Source organism: Rhipicephalus sanguineus, chromosome 2 (genome assembly GCF_013339695.2).
Source record: "Rhipicephalus sanguineus isolate Rsan-2018 chromosome 2, BIME_Rsan_1.4, whole genome shotgun sequence".
NCBI classification, from domain to species: Eukaryota; Metazoa; Arthropoda; class Arachnida; order Ixodida; family Ixodidae; genus Rhipicephalus; species Rhipicephalus sanguineus.
Window position 1 is genome coordinate 110,097,798 of NC_051177.1, and position 22,784 is coordinate 110,120,581.

General features: G+C 45.8%; 1 protein-coding gene and 1 long non-coding RNA gene across 4 annotated transcripts in view; one reads left to right on the forward strand and one right to left on the reverse strand.

Annotated features, from left to right (window-relative positions):
- Nucleotides 1–281: 281 nt before the first annotated feature.
- LOC119383513 (para-nitrobenzyl esterase) overlaps nucleotides 282–22,784 on the reverse strand; it is a 71,665-nt gene continuing 49,162 nt past the window's right edge. Inside the window, exons 4-10 of the mRNA XM_037651683.2 lie at nucleotides 20,771–21,031; nucleotides 19,432–19,572; nucleotides 11,656–11,845; nucleotides 10,472–10,543; nucleotides 9,474–9,632; nucleotides 1,264–1,412; nucleotides 282–637 (exon numbers count right to left, since the gene is read on the reverse strand). Coding sequence (XP_037507611.1) covers nucleotides 293–637; nucleotides 1,264–1,412; nucleotides 9,474–9,632; nucleotides 10,472–10,543; nucleotides 11,656–11,845; nucleotides 19,432–19,572; nucleotides 20,771–21,031 — 1,317 coding nt within the window. The 3' untranslated portion in view covers nucleotides 282–292. The remainder of the gene's footprint in view (nucleotides 638–1,263; nucleotides 1,413–9,473; nucleotides 9,633–10,471; nucleotides 10,544–11,655; nucleotides 11,846–19,431; nucleotides 19,573–20,770; nucleotides 21,032–22,784) is intronic.
- Nucleotides 13,338–16,622, forward strand: LOC125757205 (uncharacterized). Of its 3 annotated transcripts, none has more exons than XR_007415139.1 (5): nucleotides 13,338–13,479; nucleotides 15,569–15,632; nucleotides 15,727–15,799; nucleotides 15,865–16,047; nucleotides 16,378–16,622. It is a non-coding gene; the product is annotated as an uncharacterized LOC125757205 (long non-coding RNA). The 3 variants fall into 3 exon arrangements; XR_007415140.1 differs by having other exon boundaries at nucleotides 15,865–16,029; XR_007415141.1 differs by lacking the exon at nucleotides 15,569–15,632 and having other exon boundaries at nucleotides 13,446–13,479.

A 22,784-nucleotide genomic window follows, 5' to 3' on the forward strand; every position in this document is an offset into this window, starting at 1 on the left:
AATTAGTTTCAAATTGCGAAGTGTATGATTGGCACTGAATTGCTGAGGCAGAGCTGAATAAAATCAAATAGACGTATCTGCCATCCAGTGAAGCTTTCTCCACGCCTACATGTACCAAACAGTTCTTTCACAGTCGTACATTGTCATTTTCCTGAGCGCGAAAACATTCGGATGGGGCAACAAGCACACAAATTAACCTGCGCAGAAAATGACCGGCACCAACATTCCTCACCGATCGTCTAACCAATGCGGACGGTGTATATATAGTACAGGACTCGAGCTCTCGGAACGCTTAGCTTATCCACGCGTACTGGGTCAGTCCCTCGGAGGTCCAGAATTTGCACTCAGTCTTCTTGTACGAGGTGGTCGGCACTACCTCCCACGTGGCATTAGCCCCTCGAAGCAGGGCTACAGTCTTCGGATACCTCATCCAGTCTGCCACGGGCACTGACCGGCCAGCCGAGCGCACAAATCGCAGTGCCATTTCTCGGACAACGTCGCGAAGAGCCAGGTCGGGTTCTTCTTGTGGGGTGCCATCACCGTCGCCTTCTCCCAGAAAGTGGCCCTGAAGTCCAAAGAACGCCGCGAGCGTCCAGGGGTGGAGGCTGTACGGCGCCTCGTGACCCAATATGTTCACCTGTGTTTGAAGATCAGCAAAAAAGAAAACGTAACAGTTGAAAATTCTCATGCTAGCCTTGAACAACGCAATACACTCAGTTTGCTCATAGGTGTCGGGTATGTTTTGACATTAGGGTTTGCCGAATACGTAGTTTTCCCTTTCTCCCAGGGGGAATGGCGAAATATCTTGAGTTACCGTAGCCTAGGTACCTTGGCGGAAGTTTTCCACGCACAAATGTGAAAGTATTAAAGTACCAAACATATTAAAGGAAGGGGAGGTGCAGCAATCGCATCCTTCTTTCTACCCAAAATTGACACCTCTCACCGAATTACGAACTGTGCTTCGCCTTCTTGCCGAATAAGTCCTTACAACCACACCTATTCTGAGGCTGGATGTCCGCCTTTCATAATGAACATGCAGTCTTTTGGCGTATGTATGAGTTCTTTTGGAAAAATATTGCTTCTAGGTTACCATAAATGTGCACTTATAAATGACATAAAGCATCTGCCAAGCCACTACACAGACGTGAGAAGGGGTACAAAGCTACAGAAGAGCAACTTGTAGAGTAGTGTTTGCTTCTTCCTTTATAATCCTCGCTTTGCTTTTCTGAGAATTTCGGCACACTGAAAGAATCGCCGTCTTACCGGCTTGGACGGGCGGATTTCGGACACGTATCGGTAGACGGGGGACTGGAACGCCGTCGCCAAGTTGGAGGCCATGTTCGCCAGTGGACAGGCAACCCGAAGGTCGGTCACCATTGTAGTGTACACCAACTCTGGCGTATTTCCCGGATCTGCGGATGCACAGTCAGGATCACGTTCTTTGATTAAGACCAGGGGGGCTGTAATCAGCGCACACTTCTCTAGTTGGCGATAGAGTTGCTTATTAGGGAGTTTTAGCTTGTACGTATACTTCTTTACGTTACCGTGTTACCGGATACCGGATGGAATCTGCGCATGCGCGAACCTTTACGGAACGTAAACTTTTGCGGAACGTAAACTACTCGTCGGATATGCTTTACGTTTGCGGCCCTATCTCGCAAATCCACCTTCGTTCGTGGCTGCTCGCGATATCCGCTTCGCGGGGACTCCAACCGCCGAGTCAAAATAAGCCGCAGTGCGAGCGCCACTTACGGTCACCTTATTTCAGCCGGATTACCGAGGCTAGAGCGACCTAGAATACCGAATCCGCAAACGTGAGAGGCCTAAAAACGCTGACAGGTTGGATAGGTGGCGCCATCTAGCGGGGCCATGGTGTACCAGGCAAGCACAAAATTGTTATTGCAGAAACATCGGGCGTTCTACTTCCATTGTAAATGCCTTGCAGCGGCATAATGACGAATGAGTTGCCTTTTTAATCATTTTGCCCCCTCAGGAACACTAAGCGAAAACAAACGTGTTCATGATTGTGGTTGCACGAAGCGTCACAAGATGTCGACACCATCGTCCGGTAACCCGGTATTGCTACACCCCTTCGCTTATACTGGGATACTGCACACGCTAAAAACCTCTTATGATTTTTCCGCAGCGTAATTAAATATTATCTAAATTAAATGTAGTTTAAATGCAGTTTAAATGCAGTTATCATCATTTAGTCGTTCGCGCAAACGTAACGGTGTACGTACGTACGTAAAGGTTTACGTTTGGGCAGCTAAAAAATAGGGGTGTGCGAATATCAAATTTTTCGAATACGAATCGAATACGAATATCCACCTTCGAATATCGAATCGAATATCGAATATCAAAGGAAAAATGCCTCCACAGTAACAAAAAATTGGACCATCTCCCCGAAGGGAACGCTGATGGGATGCGAAGCAGCAGCGTTGCGCACGGGTGGCGTCACGGGTTGAACGGCGCTAACGCGGGTGCTGCGGTGAGCGCTGGAAGATTCGTTTGAAGCGAAACTCGGTGTAGTGTTTACTGGTGTAAACGTTTGTTTGAAACGCAGACACGGGAGGTCAGCGGGCGTTGGAGCCGGCAGCTGCGGCGCTTCGGCGGGTGAGGGAGAGAGTGACGTACGCGCGCACCTGCGAGGGAAGCGTGCGAGGGGTGCGTGACGTCAACGCCCAGCTGCGGCGTGACCTACTTGGCACCGCTCCAACACCTGCGCCGAGGGAAGCGCGTTGCCTCGCGTTTGTGCGGACGGACGGACAGCGTTACACAGGCTAGTCACAGAGCTGCGACGCATCTAATATTTTATTTAACATGTAGCTATTTGAAAAAAAAAACATTAACAGCCTGACTGGCAACACAACATACACTGCTATCTTCAGAACACAATGTACAGGCTAGCACAATACACATCACAGCGCAAGCAAATATCACGGCACAATGAAAGTAATGACTACATGTTATCACGAATAAATATGAGTTGCTCCACATGATCAGGCAGCAGGCGCTCCCTCGTAACAGAGACCCCCCCTCCCCCCCCCCCCCCCGCCACTGAAAAGGCACGCTCGCTTGGAACAGAAGTGGCTGGTATAGGGAGGTACATGGGGCAAAGCTTTGCCAGACTGGGGTATCTGAAGGTGCCTACAGTCCGCCACCAGTCACGTGGGTCACTGTCTTTCTTCAGAAGTGGTCCCGCATAGTGAACGAGTGGTAGTGCGGCACGTTACGGCCGCATAATATTGAAAATGCACGGTTACATGATCGCCAACAGCGCTGCACGTCGGAGGTGCACCAGCAATAAATCATACGTATTGGGGCGCTCGTCGCAGGCAGATATCGGGCCTCCGTGCACTTACGATGTTTATCGCTCCTCTCGGCAACGTTTTTAGCGATACGAACACAGCAGAAATGTGGAAGACGAGTTATTTTATGCATGATAATCGAATCGCATATTCGAATTTTTCGAATATTCGAAGTTATCGAATATTTGAAACGTTTCGAATACATGATTTTCGAATCGAATACGAATATTTCGAATGTAATATTCGACGAATATTCGAAACTTTCGAATATTCGCACACCCCTACTAAAAAACTTTACTAAAACTCGAGTTCCGGTAAAACGGTAAACGTAATCCGGTAACAGTAACGTAAAGAAGTATACGTTACAAGCTAAAACTCCCTATTGTTATGAGAGTAGGACAGCACGTAATTACGCCGCTAAAACATCGATATATCGATACCAACCGACCTATGATTGATGTCCGAGTATCACGCTCTGTGTTTTCATAAGCTCAGAGATGCCTGCGTTATGCTGAATTAATGCAAGCAAGTGCCGAAGAATTGATGGTATATTAGGAGCGTAAATATACATTGGAATATTCCACGCTTTACGTGTGTATATGTAACACGGCATTGTAAGTTCGTGAACAGTTCCTGGAAAAGTCAGCGCCGTGCCAAACATTTGTTTTCAAGTACATGAGCTCAATATTATTGCGATAAGAACTATATGAATACTCTCGGCGGAGATTTGCCGTCGCCGTTCTCGTCTCCGTTGTCGCCATGTCTCGTATAAAGTCCAAATTGATGACATCCCCTCACTTATCGTACGTTCTACCGCGGGTAAAAGCGCGCGAGCGAGGGCGACGAACGCGTCTACAGCAGAGATCCAAGGAGCCGGTCCATCTGCGTCGCTCGAAGTGCGCATGCGATAAAACCACCCCGCTCGGGAGGCCTGCAGTCGAAGCAGAGAGGAAACGCCCCGCCCACCTTAAACGCGCATTAAAAGACCTGTGTGTGTGGGGGGAGGCGGGTGTTTGAACTTTCATTCTAAGGACGCGGTCGCGATTGCTGGCGCGCGCTATCTCGGCAGCCATCAGCGGGCGGCTCGTATACCGTTCTACGTGCTGCGCTCTGACGCGAAGAGACTGCGGAAAGAGCATCTGTCCTTGGAGCGACCGTATACTCTTACACCAGCGTTTTGTAGAGTGACGCGCGATAGGATCCAAATTAGCTACGAGCCTCACTTTTATGAATGGGCCACACCACTATGAAATGCCCCTGCTATATTGACTAGACCATTAGGTCAGCACCTGTAATTTCCAGTAAGCACGCCAATAATCTGGCTAAATGCATAAATTGTCCCACGAGCACCTTGGCCGCATTTTATGGTGACATGCTCTCTTCTGGAAACAGAATTGTAATCTATGGCAAAACCGAAGTGCCTGTTGTACACGTCAACATTCTGCCATGTAATTAAGAGCGCAAGGTACAAAGCAAAATAGTACGAACGAAATGTTGTCAGTAGTTATGTTGTCTTGAATGAAGCCACACAGAAGTCGTAAATCCCACCAGTAATAAAACAGGCATCAAGCGGGCCCACAAAATATTCCCCGTGCCTGATATGTGTACAAATACTTTTTATTACCCTGCGGCATGCTTTATCTCTCGACTAATGCGGGCAAGCTACTGTATCAAAATAAAGTTTAAAAAAAGAAAGGCACGATCAGCAGCGTTCCTAGTAATTAAGTATAGACACGATTAGCATACCAGCATGATATACGTGTCACTACGGGTGCACAATTTTTTCGGGTAGTCTTTCAAATTTCTTGAAAGTTCAAAGTTATTGAGGCCAGCAAACCAGCGACAGAGGTATAAGGTGCTGTAAGACACATAGTCGGTATAAAAGTGATTGATTTAACTAATTTTTGCAGGAATGCATTTTATACAAGTGTCTACCATGAAATAAACCCACGCCATTTCTGTCACGGAACTGACGTCAAAAAAAGAACATCCGGCTTCCTGAGAACGAAACTCAGAAAGAAGTTTTGTTGAGTTCACCTGACCGCGGAATCGAACCTCCGGCTTCTCGACTTTCGAGCATAGAAGCCTGACGTGTTCAACACTATGCCACGAACGCAAACAGCTTTCTCGGCGAGAACGCCTCATATGTGCTTCTCGCTTTGGCAGGGATGGCGCCGCCATCTAGGAGTGGGGCAGCAAATTACTACACCAAAGCGCTGCGGGAGAGTCTCGGCGCGGCGCAGTTATAAGTGCCTTGGACCATCAAGACACACGCCAGCGGGAAGCACAACGCATTCAGGCGTTGTGAAACTGCAAGCTATGTTTCTCATATTCTTCAATCTGAGCGCGTTGCAACAATACCGGGCTGTCAAAGACACTATGGGGTTTGACCCAAATTGTTATTGAAGATGCGGCAGTAGATATCGACATGGGGTGCATCCACGTCGAAGTCTAATGCCCGCCCAGTAGCAATACACATTAGCGCATTGTAGTCCCTAACGTCTATCTTAGAGGAACTAGTTTTGTGGAAGCACGTCACGCGATCGTGTTATGAGGAACTTCTACAAAAGAGAGATCAACGATAATTTGTTTTTAACACGAAAGTGTTTTAGGCCGGGCTCCACCAATACTTAAGTGACGTATTTCCGTCACGGAAATGACGTCGAAAAAATTTACCCGATCAGATGGCAAAAAAAAGTTCCGTCAACGGGCATCGAACCCACGACCGGTCTGTCCGCCACAAGAGATGCCGGGCACGCTATCCTCTGGCCCCACGGTCACAGACTCTAGAGGTTTTACAAACGCGCCTTTTATATCTACCACTCTTCCGGTCGGCTGGGTGGTGTTGCTCTCTGGGAGCGGTTAAGTAAAATAGGTCGTCATTAATGTGGCCTCCGCGATCAACACTTGCAACGCGTTACCTGTCCTTACCATTCGGCGCGTTTTCAATAGAAGTTCAATTTTGTCAGTGCCTTAACACACCGCGAAGTGGCGACCTTAGCCCAATCGTCGTAAAAGCGTCGGCCTCGCTCACAGCATCACCCTAATCCAAACCAAAAATATCTCTGCGACGCGCGCCTCCTTCACATGCTGTTGCACCGCGTTCGCCGCTCACGCGTTCGCCCCGAGAAAGTTCACGGCCGGGGGGCGGCACGACGCACTTTGCCTTTCCCTCCAGTCCGGCCGTGGTGTTCAATCATTTTAACATGCCGCGGGATGGCGACCAAGTTCTGCGTCCAATATGCGACGCTCTTCTGGCTAGGGCACCTCGTTCTCTGATTACGCTTTCACCGTTAACTACTACAGCTACCACAAGGTTTTGTGAAATCATTTAACGTTGACGTTGGAGATGTACCACCAATCATCAAAGTGGGTGCATCCACGTTAAACGGTGCTATAGCTTGCGGACATCAATATACATTGTGCAAACTCTCTTATATCAATATACAGTAAACATTCAGTTGCTTCTGTAAGGGCACGCTTTACTTTCGTGTTATTCCGATTCCTGTGACGGAGGGATCAGCCATCTTTTTCCATTTCCTGCCGCTCGTACCTCAAAACTGAGAGCAGAAGTGTTTCCAGCACGAAAAAGAACGCATATATCGCTGCCACGTGCCACAAAAGAATAAAAAGTGTTTACTGCACTCATTTTTTAATCCGCCTTTCTTTTCTTTCTTTGAACCTCTTGTTTGCACCGCCATCATAGCAGGCAACTTTCATCAAACGGCAAGCTGCTTTTGTTGCGCCTGAATCTCTCGCCAGCGCTCTCCTTTTTTTTCTGTTTTTGATCTCTTCACTTCACACGTGCCCAAAGAGAAATCCCGAAGGCCGTTCTCCGAGCACACGCAGAAACCCAAAACACCCGAACGCAAACAACAAGAAAAACGAATTGGAATCAGGAAAAACTTTCCCTCGCGTGCAAAGCTCGCTCACTTGGGTGCCAGCGCAGCGCGCTAGCTGAATAAAAGGCTCCGGAGCGAGCGCATTATCGCGGACGGGTAATGCGTTCTCTGGACCGTCGTCCAGCCGCAATCAAGGGGAACTTGTTTTGCGAATCCGAACGACGAGTGTGTTCCTGCTCGTCGCCCCTGAGAGCTTCGTCGCGGCGGAATTTCGGGCATTCGTCAGCCCCTTTTGTTGCCGCGAATAAGCTTCACCGTGCGTGCCCTCTTTCTGGGGATGGCAGCAGTAATTACGGCGAACTTAATACTCTCGGCCTCACCGTGATGATGCGATACAAATATCGTTGCTTTCGTCTGAAACCCTCACTTGTGTGTGTCTTTAGTACAGGCTCTTTCTTTGGTTACGTAACGCCGTAAATGAAGCGGACGCGGATAAAGCCCGCTTCCACTTCGCTCGCGGGACGAGAACTTTCGGATTATAAGCTCGCGTCGGGCCGTGCTTAATTTCGCGTGAAATTGTGTCTGTTACTCAGCGTCGCTTACTCCTAGCATTCTTTGTTTCTCTTCGGTTATAAAAGCTCGTCGTTCGATCGGAACTCGAGTTTAATATGGTTTTATTCTCTTGTTTTCTTTGCTGAAGGTATTTTCTGCATTCTGTCTGGCGCCTTGATATGGCATTGACGAGATCGCTTCGAGTGACCTTGTAGTGAGTTTAGTGTTTCGCGATTTCGGTCATGTCTACGGCAATGTTTGCTGGGTAGCCAAATCGAAAACAAACTTCCTGATTCCGCTGCTCCATTGCTTCCTTCGTACGAAATAGAAGGCGCTGATACATGTATTCCTTGCGCAAATACTACGTCAACATAGTTTCGCTTTCGGATAATTTTTTTTTCGAATTGTTAATACAGGTACTAATGCTTATGGTGGCGATAGTCAAGCACTACGAAAAATAAAGGACGTAGTTTCAGGTAAGGCATCAGTAGCACCCGACCCTCCGTGCAAGTGAAATATTGAAAACAGTGAAAAGTACTGTTAAGGCAAGACAAGTTCCGGTTGTTGTTACAATGGTACTAACAGATTGCGTTTCTCTCGAAGGCTCATTGCGGCTGCCACAAAGCGATCGCTGTATTATTCATCTTACATAAAGGTGTAGGTCAGTACACGTGCTTCGATTATATAGCGGAAAAATACACGCACTGTCTAGTTTTTCACACGTTCATCTGTTGATTTTTCTGTTCTCCTGGTGCCTTACAGTATAAGATAGCCACATTCTGAATTCTCACTAAAATGCTGTTTGCCTAATAAAACTAGAACTCTTGCCGCTGTTAACGGCCAACAAACAAATCTTTGATTGATATGTCCCTTCCATTTTTGGTCCGAATGAGATCGGCCAAATATTTTAATTTCTGCATATATTACAAACAACGCACAAGCGCAGAATCGCATGTTGAACTACCCGCCTGCCTGGCTGTTCACGACAGGGGTACCGCGGTTCCTTCTCTAGGCACACGGTATCGGGCATGCTGATTCTGAAATGAACATGTTCCGCTTTTTGTGCTCGCATATGGTGTTCAATACAACATTCGTGCAGTGTATTGTGCTGTATTTCATATTTAACTGCTTCCAATTCAAAATCATAGCAAATTGAGACACTGCACTAATGAAACACCTAGTGAGGGCACGACATGTCGTAGTCTACTGACAGTAAACCGAAGAAAGAAACCAACAGGGGCAAGAGAATCTGCCGCTTTCTATCTGGCAACGCTTACATTTCTCTCTCTACTACGCCATTTTTTTCTTTCTGGTTGGGGAGGGAGGAGAATTTTTCCTTCACTTTAGCTATTTTATCTCTTTTTGTTCCCTTTAGTTACGATTTCCTTAGTTTTCGTCGTCGTTTTTTTTTAAAGTTTGACCGAAAAATGTTTCTGAATTACCCTATCGCATTATACTGTTGAAGGCGAAGCTCAAGCACCATACAATATAAATAGTGATAAAAAGTTCCTAACGAATATCACCCTAAAGCTAACGTTGTGACAGAAGAACTTTGTTACAGCAGCGTCTGATTGGATCACAGTCCCCCATCTCTAATGGATGAAGATATGGATGAGAAGGACAAGCTTGTATGGAGAGATACGCATAATATATATAGACATATATCTTTTTACAGAGTGTATCGCCACTTAAATCAGCCGCCAAATTTTGGCAAGTGTCGAAAATGTGCTTTTGTGCCACATTTATGTTAGCCATCTATTAAGGTTACCTGTGGCATTGGTGAAGTTGTACAGCTGAAGCGCCATCTGTGTGATGCCAGAACCAAAGCTGTCAAGACTTGTAGTGACGTATTTCTTGTACTGATTCCAAGACCAGTGGCTTAAGTCGTCTGGCCCCGGCCATATGTCGACTGCTTGAGACGATGACCCTGAAACGTGATAATCCCAATGTTGAATCAGCTGAAGTACGAAAAATTGTATAGAGAAGAAGCAGTTGGTATTTCACTTACGGTTTGACTCACGCAACAATGCTATAACTATATTGAGCAATTTGTTCGCTAATCAGGGTTTTGGTTATTGCGGAAGTCACTCTGCATTGTTTTCGAAAGTTTCATAGGAGTAACACCACACTTAGTAAGTACTATATGTCTAATAATCACGATGATATTGTCACGTGGCTGTGACGAGGAAGAAGGCTGCTGCAAAAGTGGGAAATACACAACTCTTTATTGGGCGAATTTGTGCCCGGAATATGGAAAGTCAATGTACAAGCACTTAACCATGTGCACTGATAGCGCCGTGAACAGTCGGCGGTAGCTGAAAAATATATCATCGGTGGAACGTGTCGTCTTTTGTACATCAGTCATCGAACCTTCCAGCGTTATTGCTGGCGTTCGCGTGGGCTCTCTTATAAACTTTTATTTTCGCGTCCTGCGCGTAATTTTAACAGAATGATCTCAAACAATCGCGAAGCTTCCCAAACATTGCGACTGAGTCTGCACCGAGCGCTGCAAACAGTTTTTATAGGTGAAACCCGCATACACCAACACAAAGCAATAAACGTGCGTGGCATTATATTGGTTTATATCACTTTACCAGGTAAGATAAAAGATTGTGGTTATATTATATCTTGTATTTCTATGCATATGTACTTATATTTTAATGATATATTAGGCTTAATATATATATTGTATGAGATGCAAATTCTAATCACTATTTACAATAGTTAAACGCTTAAAATAGTGTACGTCCAATTTGGAGCTCTTACCGATTAAGATGGGAATGTCGCACTTGGAATTTCCTTCGATCATTTCCAGCGGGGGCTTCGTGAGTAATGTTCCTAAACAACGAGAAAGAGGACACATGACGTTTGCCGTTCTTGCGATGTTAAACATTTCGTGGCTAACATGCTGTGAAGTCGTATTTCGAGAACAAAGAGATAGCATGTCAATTTATTTAGGCGTCGTCATGAGATATTAGGCAGCACTATTGCTCCTTATGTATACCGATCGAGATCCCCGCAGTTTAGAAAACATTCTAAAATCGAAGCACTGTGAAATGCGTTATCAAAAAAAAGATGTTCGCTTTATGGTGGCTTATAACTATAGCGGACTACTCGCTCAACAGGGCTCCTTCCCATTTTTTGTTTGTATGGCGTGCAAGCAGGTGCGATAAGATTGCGGAGGTAAAGAACAATATTCTTTCATTCTTGAGAAACATATTTCAGCGCATCGTATCAATATTTCTAACAGGGATTCGCTACAGCATATTATAAAGGCTTTCAAAATGTTTTGCGAAGGGTACTAAATGCAGCTTTTTATAATAAGTCTAACAATAATTTGGATTCTATCTATTATGAGAAGCGCAATGTACCTTACAGAAGAGAAAATTCTAGGCACAAGTACACGATGCCTAAAGGTCCAGTTTAGTTTTCGCGGTTATTTTTATGTAACTTAAACATTAAAACGAGCTCTCCCACACAATAAATATTGAAAATTTGTGCTTAAAATGTGTACTTCAAGTTTACGAGCGCTACCGAAGCTGAAATTGAAAAATGCAAATTGGGAATGTGTAAAGTGTTTCTCCTGTGGACACGACCTATGACGAAGCTTGATCTCTATTGGTGACATGCTGATATCTTGTTTCGCATATAGATGAAGGGCATCCAAAATGCTTCGCTCTTCTCGCATGTCTCCTAACTCACATATATCAAGGGGAAAAGCAAAGGAAACAATACGTGATGCGCTTTCGTTGTATACTCTGATAAATGGGCGCCGAGAGTACGTGGTAAATTTATCTGGGATGACAGTCAGTGGTAAGTCGTTTAGTAAATGGTGCGTGCTGGACTCTGAGGGTCTGTCCAGCTATTACGCTCTCGTTCTATCGGAGTAAAAAAAGTGGGGCAATGCAACGCAGGCGACATCGAAGAGATAGTCGTTTTTGCTTGCTTACCGTCTACGACGAGAAACTGCTCTGGAAATATCCCTTGAATGGGCAGGTCGTTCTGGTCCCTGATCCTGAAGGATGGGTCGTCTTTACCCAAATGGGCTTTGATGACGTCATGGCCGCTCAGTGCTCGCAGGCATGTGGCATTCGAACAGCCCGAACGCTGCTGGAAAAATGCCTTGTTGTGCTTGGCAACCTGGGTCGGGTAACATCGGATTACCTTGAGAAGCAAAGCATCAATTTCGTGCCCTTGTTATATTTCTGGAAAGTGCACGAGTTTTATTGGTGAAATATTTTTAGGTGGTGCGTAGAGGGAAACATATAAAAGGAAACATGGCCTGCGTGACGTATGTACCTGCATTCCGTCTCCGTTTACTCTGAATGTGCCATTAGCCTCCTCGCCCCTACACTCTAATCACGGTAACGTTTACGACAGCATAAAAAGACATGTAACTTATAATTTATAAGTTACGTGTCTGTTACAGCAATTTTATCTTTGTGTTTTCTTCATTTCCCTCTCTCATAAAGGTTACATCGACAGCAGCGTGCCAAGTTAAAAGCTAAAGCACCGCGATGAGCATTGTAACCTTTAGATTGTAACTTATAAAAGCGCAATGACTCATCCGTCAGGGGACCTACACTATGGAGTGGAAGTTTATTGATCAATGTGTCACATCGCGATCTGTCTTGTTCAAGGCTGGCTTTATCAATTGAACAGCGGATGATGTACACACAGAACGGGTCTTGACAGCAGAAAAGCAAATCACAGAAGCAGCGATTTTACATTGCGGCGTACTGAGGCAAGCGATGGTGGGGTATGAACTAAAACTGGAGTTCAATAAGGTGAGCCCGCTTCCAAAACCCGTAATTTATGAATTGACATAATCTGCACAGACATCGGCAGAAGCACAAGAACGAAAAACTATCGTATGTTGGTCAAATGTCTGTGCTAAACAACTTATTAAGTAGCTCTTATATCTATTTTGCTTTTAAGCCGCAGAAGTAATTAATTTGCCTCCGGGAAGCTTCGCATATGGCGACAAGATAAAGTACAGTGAGCACACGACAACCGACCAAATTAAACTGACGATGCGATCGAAGAACCATCCCATGGAGCGAGAAAAATATTTTTCCGAGACTCGCAATGCAATTTATTTGAATTTCGCTGTCGTGTTGTCTAGGTTTTTTTTCGCGTTATAATTAACGGATCGTAAAGTGCAGCAAACGTCACGGGCAACATAGCACCAAACACGCTTAACCGTCATCAATTCGCCAACACGGGAGAAAAAGGTGCCGTTGAGTTCACAAAACAACGTGGGACGGCCGCTCCAGTGGAGAGGCCGCGTAGAGAGATGTATGAGCTCGCAGTGAGTAACAAATGTGGCGTCCTCGAGGCGCCGCTTCAACGTTATCGAACCAGGGACGGCGTCATCTCTCCTAGGCTTTGCACAGCTTGAGGTGTATGCCGGGAAGAGCATTCAAATGCGAGGCGGTTTGTGCGGTTGTTGAAGTCGCGTTTGTGCAGTGCTGCTCTTTGTTTCATCGATTTAAACAGATTTTACGCTCCGCGCTTTGTTGACGTGCTTGGTTTAATCGTGTTGTGTACGTGAGTGGCGTGTAACTAGTGATACAGCACGCAGGGACAGTCATTAACGTGCGCGATCCGCCGCAAATAAGCCCCGAGGCATTGCAACGGGCACGTTCAGTGGGCTGCGCGGCCGTTGCGATGAGCTGCATTGCTGATTCTTCGCTTGCCCGAGACTGGCAATTGTCGAGCGGGTTGCATCCGTTGTTACGTTGCCTGAAGACAGTAGTAAATGTGATTTGCAGGTAAGCAATATTCCCTCTTCAGTACGTTATTTGCTTGTGTATATGTACTTATGTCGCGTGTTTACCTGAATTCATGCTCATGCTTACGCTACTGTACGAGATAGGTCGTGTCATACTTTTATGTAATCGTGTCATAATTTTACGTTTTAAATAAATCGTGTCATACTTTTATGTAATGCATTGTTATTGGCAGTATTTGCTCTGCGTTTGACATTACAAGATGAGTGTTTGGGCGTATATTATCAAACATCGGACTAAGATCATTCGTTATCATACACGTGTATGTGATAAGAGATGAAGGACAGAAGTTTAACCCTTCTTGCTGTCGCCGCCTTGGTAGCTTCAACACGCTCGATGAAGGCTGCAATCACGGTGTGAAATACTGTAGGCGGCATAAACAAAGTGCCTCAGATCAGCTTTGCCCAGACGAGCTCTGCGTGCGCACTAACTCGCTCCTGATGTCAATGGCAGTCTGGGCTGTTTATCATGTCATTGTCACCGGTACATGATATTTCGTGGCCTATATACGCAACGTGTCGGCTAATTCAACTTTTCGCCATGCTTCAAACTCTGCTGCGGTTGTTTTAGGTGGACGAGTGAGGGTTTAAGGCGGTAATGCGGGCCAGTTGGTTGTGATCACTGGTGTTCATTTCGGTAGCGCAAAGAAAATTAGACACATTAAAAGAAAAAAAAAAGCCCTCGTACAGTGATGTAGCGCGTCGCGCCTGTGCAACGGGTTTTTGTGTGTTTCCTTGCAGTAAAGTCAGTTGATGTCTAGCGCCCGTCCTGTCTACGTGTCCTCTCTTGTCTTTAATTGTCTTGCGCTACCGAAATGAATAAAGCTTTAAGTACCCGAAAGACAATGAAATGGCGTTAAGAGTGCGTTTTAAGTGTAGTTTTAAGTTTCTTAAAGGAAATCACAGCATCCTTCCGTGTGTAGCTGAATGTAGCGAACCCGAGGCACTGCGCCGACCGAAGTAAACATTTAATACACACACACAAAAGGACATTTATGACGTGAAAAAATAAATGGTTAAATCCAGTGCTTTGGCTGAGCACGTTTCAGGGGACACGCAATCGACTGGGGGAAGGCACGTGCTCGCGCTAGAGAAAAATGACTGTCACGACGTCTTTATCTCGAGCCGCTCTTGATACCGACCACTCCGTGTGTGTGCGTGCGTACGTGTGTGTGTGTGTGCTCGTGCGCGTGTGTGTGTGTGCTCGCGCGTGCGTGTGCGCGCGTGTGTTTGCTCGCGTGTGTTCGTGCGCGCGTGTGTGTATGTGCTCGCGCGTGCGTGCGTGTTTGTGTGCTCGCGCGAGCGCGCGTGTGTGTGTGCGCGTGTGTTTGCTCGCGTGTGTGCTCGTGCGCGTGTGTGTGTGTGTGCGCGCGCGCGTGTGTGCTCGTGCGCGTGTGTTTGCTCGCGTGTGTGCTCGTGTGCGTGTGTGTGTGTGTGCTCGCGCGCGTGTGTGTGTGTGCGCGCCCGCGTGTGTGCTCGTGCGCGTGTGTTTGCTCGCATGTGAGCTCGTGCGCGCGCGCGTGTGTGTGTGCGCTCGCGCGTGCGTGTGTGCTCGCGTGTGTGCGCGCGCGTGCGTGTGTGTGCTCGCGTGTGTGCGCGTGCGTGTGTGTGCGCGCTCGCGCGTGCGTGTGTGGGCGCTTGTATGTGTGTGTGCGTGTGTGTGTGTATGTGTGTGTGTGTGCTTTTTGCTTTAGTCGGCTCAGTGCCTCGGGTTTTCAACGTCACCACGTATCAACCCAACCAGACGGGCTTCTGTCAGACTTCAAACTTCTGCGTCTTGAACTAACTTGAAACCTTACCACAAATATATGCTGAAGTCATCTTCATTCCATAGTTCCACTCATACAGATCACAATGTACGGCATTCAAAATTCAGATAATTCATGCTCATGCTTACGCTGCTGTAAGAGTTCGGTCGAGTCACAAAAATAAATTGTCATGCTTTTACGCATTGTTGCCGGCAGTATTTGCTCTGCGTCGCTCGATTACGTCTAAATGCGTCGCTATCGAAACGGGGCAGCTGAGAATATGTTACGCGATAAGCGATACGCTGTGGCTTAACGATTTTTCAGATAGCACGAATGCCAGCAATCGTGCAACGTAGGAGTTCAAAGGGAGACATGGTCAGTGTGGTTGGTATATGTCTTTCGATGTCCTTAGTTCCTTGGCGATAAAAGTTTGTTCTCTGGCACTGAGATAACTTTTTTTGTGTATTCTCGTTCTGTTCTAGGGTGCAAGCAACGTGTCATTGTGGTTAGAAAAAATGAATTGTGATTTAACTGTCAAAGCCGGAATGTTTAAAGGTACGTAGACAACACAAATGATTTTTCCCGCCATATTAAATGTGTTGCGTTGGAACTGTTTACAGCATACATCCCGCCCAAGGCATGCTGGGATGATCTCCTATCAGGCAGCTTGGAAACTTCCAGACGCCGATATGCCTTATGTTCGGTGCAGCCCAGGTTATGAACTGTCAAGTGGAATATGCCCCTTAAGGAAAACGAGTATATTCAAGCTCCACGTGAAATGCCAAGTATGGTCACTGAAAAATGTAAATTGTAATGTTTCTGTTTCTAATCACCTGCTGTCGTGTTTCTGCTACTAAACTGTCACTTACATTATTGTATTGCTGACTCTTGTGCTAAACAGATGTAAATTGCGTTTGGTATTAACGTGCGTTTTCAAATAAGATTTTTGTTTTCCGATAAACGTATTGCACAGGATAGTAGATTTGAGGAACGCTTATGTAGTGGTCAAGTAACACCCTTTTTTTGGGGGGAAGGGGGTGGAGTATGTGTCTCACATAACATGTTATCGGCAGTTGTGTGCAAAGTGGCAGTAACCGTTGGAATAGTGTAAAATAACGGTCCTCTCCTTTTAGGATCGACTGTCCAGCGAGGAGATTGCGGAATCAGCAGCTGACATATTGACTGATGAAACATGATGGTGCGTGCAGCAAGAGAGGGTTTGACTGCAGATCCTGACCACCTGCTCCTGTAAATTTGTACCAACCACAGGCGAAAACAAGGAGAAACGCTTTGAATACCTGCGGTCTTCTATCAGCTAGACAAGTCCCTGAAGCTATAAATCATTAAACTTTGATGTATTCTGCTTTGGAGGTATAAAGCAATGATATATGAATTCTTTTCGAATGGTGCATGTTTTTTTTCTTCAGAAATTTTCTTGGGAGCACGCGCAACCCGAGCAACAAAAGTAAAGGACTGACAATCACCCTCTTTTTGGCTGCCCTCTGGGTTTCAGCTGTCCTGCTTATGTGCAAAGTACCAGCAGTTATGGTATGCCGCACACATTAGTGTACTTAAGGAGAAGCGCGACGCTGATCACGTATTATTTCCAGGGGGCTCTACTCAGTATGACCGCTCTATACCCGTGGCCCACCGACCCAGGTGTCGCCTAACAAAGGGTATGTGCCTCTTTTTTCTTTCGATCTTCTTCCTGCGACACATCTCGGACCACTCGCTACGCGCATGATCGGCCCAGCCAAGTGTCGTCTAGCAAGAGAAGCGTGGCTCTTCCTTTAGGGCTTCGTTCTGTGCACGCCTAATCTTTTGTACTTCTTTCTGCGGCTTTATTATGCAGCGTACAAATATGTACACAGAGTAATGAGAACTTTCATGGCGGTGTGATATGGCCTGCCCTGTCCTGAATACACACGCTGGAGCTTTGGAATAATTCTGGTACATGTCTGCTTAGAGCACGACAGTTGCGGTGTCCGTGGCAAGAGATGTACGCTTCCCTCATCGCAAGGAAAAGCACAAAACAATTTCCTTTGGAGTTGGCTTAGAGCTTGCATGCATCATAACGTCACACCTTCGCCCACAAGCATCGTGTTGTTCAAATGTGGTCTGCCACTAAAACGATAATTGAAAAGAGCAGGTGATTGGCAGATATTCCTAATCATGAGTTGTGCCATGTGTATCAGACAAGTATCCTCTCTTGATCCAATTAAGTAGATGTTTAAGCATTACAATTTGCGTCTCTCGAGAAAACCGCGTTGCGGCTCTTGTTATGCGCTCTTGCTATTATTTTATTTTTGCGTATGCATACATTTACCTTTAGTGCGTCTTTATATCATTCAGCATTCGTATATAATATGCACATACGTACCAGCCAGCTACTTATTAAGCGATGATTTCAGACATTTCTTTGGGTTTTGCGAGAAGTACGTAAAACTGACTAAACGTGGCGTATGGCGAACGGTTTGTATATCAATTTTGAATATGCTCTACGCCGTGAGGAGCAGTGTTAATTCTCCGCGCACTTTACGCCTTCAGCAGCTTCCCTGCTTTGTCAACCTCACATTTTGTCAGTATCCACGTTTCCATTGCTGATCCCACATTTGAAGGTGAACAAAATCGCAAATAGCCCTGTAACAAATAGACGGCTGGTATTTATAGTTTGATAAGTTTGATATTTATAGTTTGATAAGCACGAATAACACTGTCAATGAAAGTGCACGAGCAGCAGAAAAATAGTTAAAAGTGTTATAATCACGCCAACCTATGCTTAAACTGCACAGAAGCTGGACCAAGAGAGGATTGCCTGACACGTATATCATGGTACTATTATAAAACCTCTGGTCTTCATTGATATTGACGGGTCAACCACATTTTAACAATAATCGCGGTTCATCATTACTGTAGTGCATGCTAACTCCAAGTCGCCTCGAATATTCGAATGTTTTGTTAGCTGCCTCTTCTAATGAGCGAAGGCGGCGCGTTTGGCCTCGGTCACAGCAATTGTCACGTTCTATAAGCAGTCATGCACTTGAATTATTACAATGCGCCAGAGCGTGATTTCCGAGAAGCACGTTCCATGTGACACCTTCCGCAAAGGTTCGCATTTTTCGCATTTCTTAGCGTACGTATATAGACGGTGTATTAAAACCGCAGAAGGAAGCACGGAAAAAACACGAGGCACGCGCAGCACGAAGTGCGAAAGAGTGGAAGGCTGCGCTTCCCTTGCTGTGGCACACCTGGCTGATCCAAGCATGCGATGAGCGTAACCTCCTGGAATGCGTCGAAGAAAGAAGAGCGAAGGAAAGAAGAGGCGCAGAGCGGTGGCCGCATAAAATATCCTGCAAGCCGTTTTGTGTAAACAGTATACCGTGTACTGTACAACGTAACCTCTAAAGGAAAGAAGAGGCGCAGAGCGGTGGCCGTATAAAATCTCCTGCAAGCCGTTTTGTGTAAACAGTATACCGTGTACTGTACAACGTAACCTCTATTTTTACGCGAGAACGCTCGATACTGTGAACGGGTACTAAAGGTTACTAGATAACTTCTATTTTATAAGTACACAAATTTGTGAAAATGTGCACCTTTAGTAAACGTTACCGTGCTTAGAGTGTACCCTGACTGATCGAATAAGTCGTTCCATATTGCCCATCAATCAAGTGACGACCGCAAACCGCCAAAACTAGTGACGTTAAAATGGTGCCTGCGCAGGGGTTGGGCTAAATAATGCCGACCAGACTTCAAGAATTTGGCAATAACCGGTGAGTTGTACCTTTCCAAAACGAAATTGAACATGGCGGCGAGTTCCGTACTTCAGAAAAAGAAATGACTGTGCGGCCATTATACAGCCAGGTGAAATACAAATATATAAAAAAAGTTCACTAGCACCACCAGTCGCAAATTTTGTGCACCGTGCACGCATTCTTTACAAACAAAAATACTTCGCGAGGTTCTGACAAATTCAGGCGCGGCTCACGAGCCATAACATATGTAATACTTCTAGCGAGTCAAAACCGGTCACAGAGAAAAGGAAAAAAAAGGACATGTGTCAACATTATCTGCCAAATAATACACTTCTTTTATTTCTTTTGGAGGCAAATATTCCAAATATTAAGCATCTTTGTCATTTTCCTGTGATTTATGTCGTCAGCGCTACCGAGCCGTGAGGCAGTTCTTACCTGTGCGTACGTTCTGTTGAGTACTGACGACGGGCCATCAAGCCAGGCTGCTCGGAAGAGGCGGTCCCAGCCAGCTTGGGGTCCCGCTGCCAAAATCGCTAACGCGAGCGAGGCACCGGCATCCGCTCCCACCACAGTCACCTGATGTATGCGAATAAAGTTTTAAAATCTTCCGTAGGGTCCCAAGTTACAATGTTTTACTCACTCTTTTGAATACAAGCGTATCAGAGTCGCTAGAATACATAAGCACGAACTGTGCACACAAAGTATCGTACTTCGCTACACTTAATCAATAACTTTAGGCATTGCGACTAGCTGTTTTGGGGAGTTTTACATTTGAGTATCTTTGAACGCGCTATCGTGGTGTTTTCTGTCATTCAGAAAAACTTCACAAGCGTCACACTTGCCTGTAGGTTGACCTTCGCTTAGCACATTTATGTTATACCCGACTAAACACTTATACAGAAACCGCACGCGCCTATCTCGTACTTCACTGCAGATTGCAGATAAATATTGTAGTTAACACGCTCGTGTATGGTGCAATCAAGCATGGAAGCGCGAAATCTCACATAACTAATGAGCGTGCCTAATTCATAATCCCCACTTCCTGTTTCTGAAGAAGCTAGTGTAGGTACACTTATACCTATATATACATGGTGGCAAAAGAGGTATTCGGCGAGGTTTACGGTAACAAGGCAGAAAAAACAAAAAAGAACTTGCCAGCTCTGCGACACACACACACACGTATATATATATATATATATATATATATATATATATATATATATATATATATATATATATATATATATATATAATCGAAGTTATTTCGTGATTGGAAAGGAGGTGAACCTTCGTCGCGTATTGAATTCAGGCTTTTGCGCCGCTTTGTTAATTGATACCACATGTCTGTCCCTTACTAACCTCAAGAGACGAACGGCTGCATATGTGGGAAGAACACCCGCATTGCGGAACTATTGCGTTTTATGAGCGGTGTTGTCGTTTTCAAGCAATGACAGCCAAGCATTCGTAAATCGTTTATTCCATTCTTGTCCTGCCAGATGTATATTGCTCTCACTTCGCGGTGGCAGCCACTTCATCAAACTACGCTGGGTAGTAACTCACTGTGGCTCTTTCTATTTTTTCAGAAGATCGTAAACTGAAGCGTTGAGTTGACGAAGTTCTAGACTGCGGCTTGTGTCAAGAAACGTTATTTCGTCTCTATAGTCGTTTCGGCAGTGCTACAGAGTATCGGAACGTTTCCGCCAACGCCTACATTCGTGCTCCGGCAAACAAGGTTAGCCGAGACAACTGTTAATTAGTCGACAGAACAGTTCACCTTCTCAGGGTCCCCTCCGAGGGAACGAATGTTGTCGCGGACCCACGTGAGAGCCAACGCCGCATCCCACAGACCATGGTTGACTTCGTTTCCCAGCGCGGCCAGGGCGAGGAAGCCCAATGGCCCGAGGCGGTAATTGAAGCTGACGAGCACAGCGTTGGTGACCTTCGCCAGGCGCCCCGAAGGACTCAGTCCCGGTTGGTGGCCTGAACCCAGCTGCAGGAATCCGCCGTGAATCCAGACTAGCACATCCATACTGGCCTAGGGTACAGAAAATACAGGGAAGGAACGCACAGATAAGAGTGAATAGTGCGACTAGTATTTGCTAGTTATACCTTTTGTAAGCAGTAGTAAAGGGTTGTATATTTGGGGAAATATATAATAAAGAATGGAAGAAAAAGGAAGGTTTGCACTCATGACCACAATGTAAATATCTATTTCGAGCAGCTAACACCTAAACGGTAGTTATCTGTGAAGGATGAGCAATAAAGCAGAGGGAGAGAGGAAGGAAAAAGACAGGGGAGGGGAGAATAAATAATAGAGAAGGAAAGACAGGGAGGTTAACTAGTATAGGACAACCGGTTTGCTACCCTACAACAGGGGGGGGGGGGTACTATTTTCATATATTTCTGAGCCTGCTACTTTGGTGTATTTCTGCGCCTGCTTTAGATGGCATACAGGGGGAAGGGAGGTTACTATTTACATATATTGTCACGTGGTCGTGACGTCGACGAAGACAGCAGTCGGCGTTTGCAGGATGAAACTGTTTATTTGGCCGAACTTGTGGCCGGAAAATGAGAACTAGCACTACAGCAATACACGTTGTACAATGATAGCGGCGAACAGGGCGTCGTCCGTCGATCAACTGACAAGCGGTCAAGCGCGTCGGCTTTTATACAGGCGCTATCGAACTTTCCAGCGATATCGCTGGTGGTTGCGCAATCTCTAGAATGAGCTCGAGCGTTCGCGTCTTGCGCGCAATCTTGTCAAAATCATCTACAACAATCGTGAAGCTTCTCGAAGAATGAGGCGCGGTTTGCGCTGAGCGTTGCCGACAGCCTTTGTGGGCGAATGCAGCAAAAGTGATCAGAAACGTACGTGGCAATATGCCATCCAAAGCAGGCTCAGAAATAAACCCGAAAAAAATCAAATAGGTTTGCGCAGACGCATACAGACAACAATGTAAACGTTTCGTATTGTGAGCATGTCAATCCGGCAAAAAAATATATCATAAAGAAACAACTATATGGGCCTCTTGCGACACCACTGAGACAGGATGTTGGGTAGCCCCGACAGCAGCGACATGATGAGGCAAATGCTTTCCCATATACAACCTCCAGAGTTCGCTCTACCTTTATTAGAAGTTTTCGTGCTCCAGACCCCAATCTGGCTTTTCAGCTTCACGTATCGAATACGGTCCTGGCCCGACATTCCCTGCATGAGGGCCTCGCGTATTTATCCCAAGGATTCGTCTGACGGCGCGTCAGGGGAAAATGCCGTTAGCGCGTTCCATCTACGGGCTGCAGTGGGGCTACATCTAAATCCCCGCGCAACTACCCTCAGTTGATTTATGGTCGCATCCATCAATTACTGCTCAACTTCGTGAAGTCAAGTTGTATAAACAGCAGAAATTGTAGCACTCGGTTTTTGCCCTGATACGAATATATAGGCCATAAAGAGAGAGAAGCAAGACGAGGCAGGGAGGTTAACCAGAATTCTGGAATAAATATGAGGTTGCATTCGCTAAACGTCCCTTAAGCAACGTGAATGCGACTGCTCTTTTTAGCTACAAATATTTTCATGGTTTCAAGCAAAATTACCCAAAAACAATGTTCAAGGTTACTTTTTTATTCGAGCACTGCTACTCGGCCTTCACATCGACTGCCTTCGCACTGTTTCTAGAAAGCTCAGGTGAAGGTGAACAATACCGGTACATGAGCACTTATTTTGATCACGCAAGTTCAGGATAATTAAACCATCTTGATGGAGGTCTTCACAAGTAGCTCACTCAGTG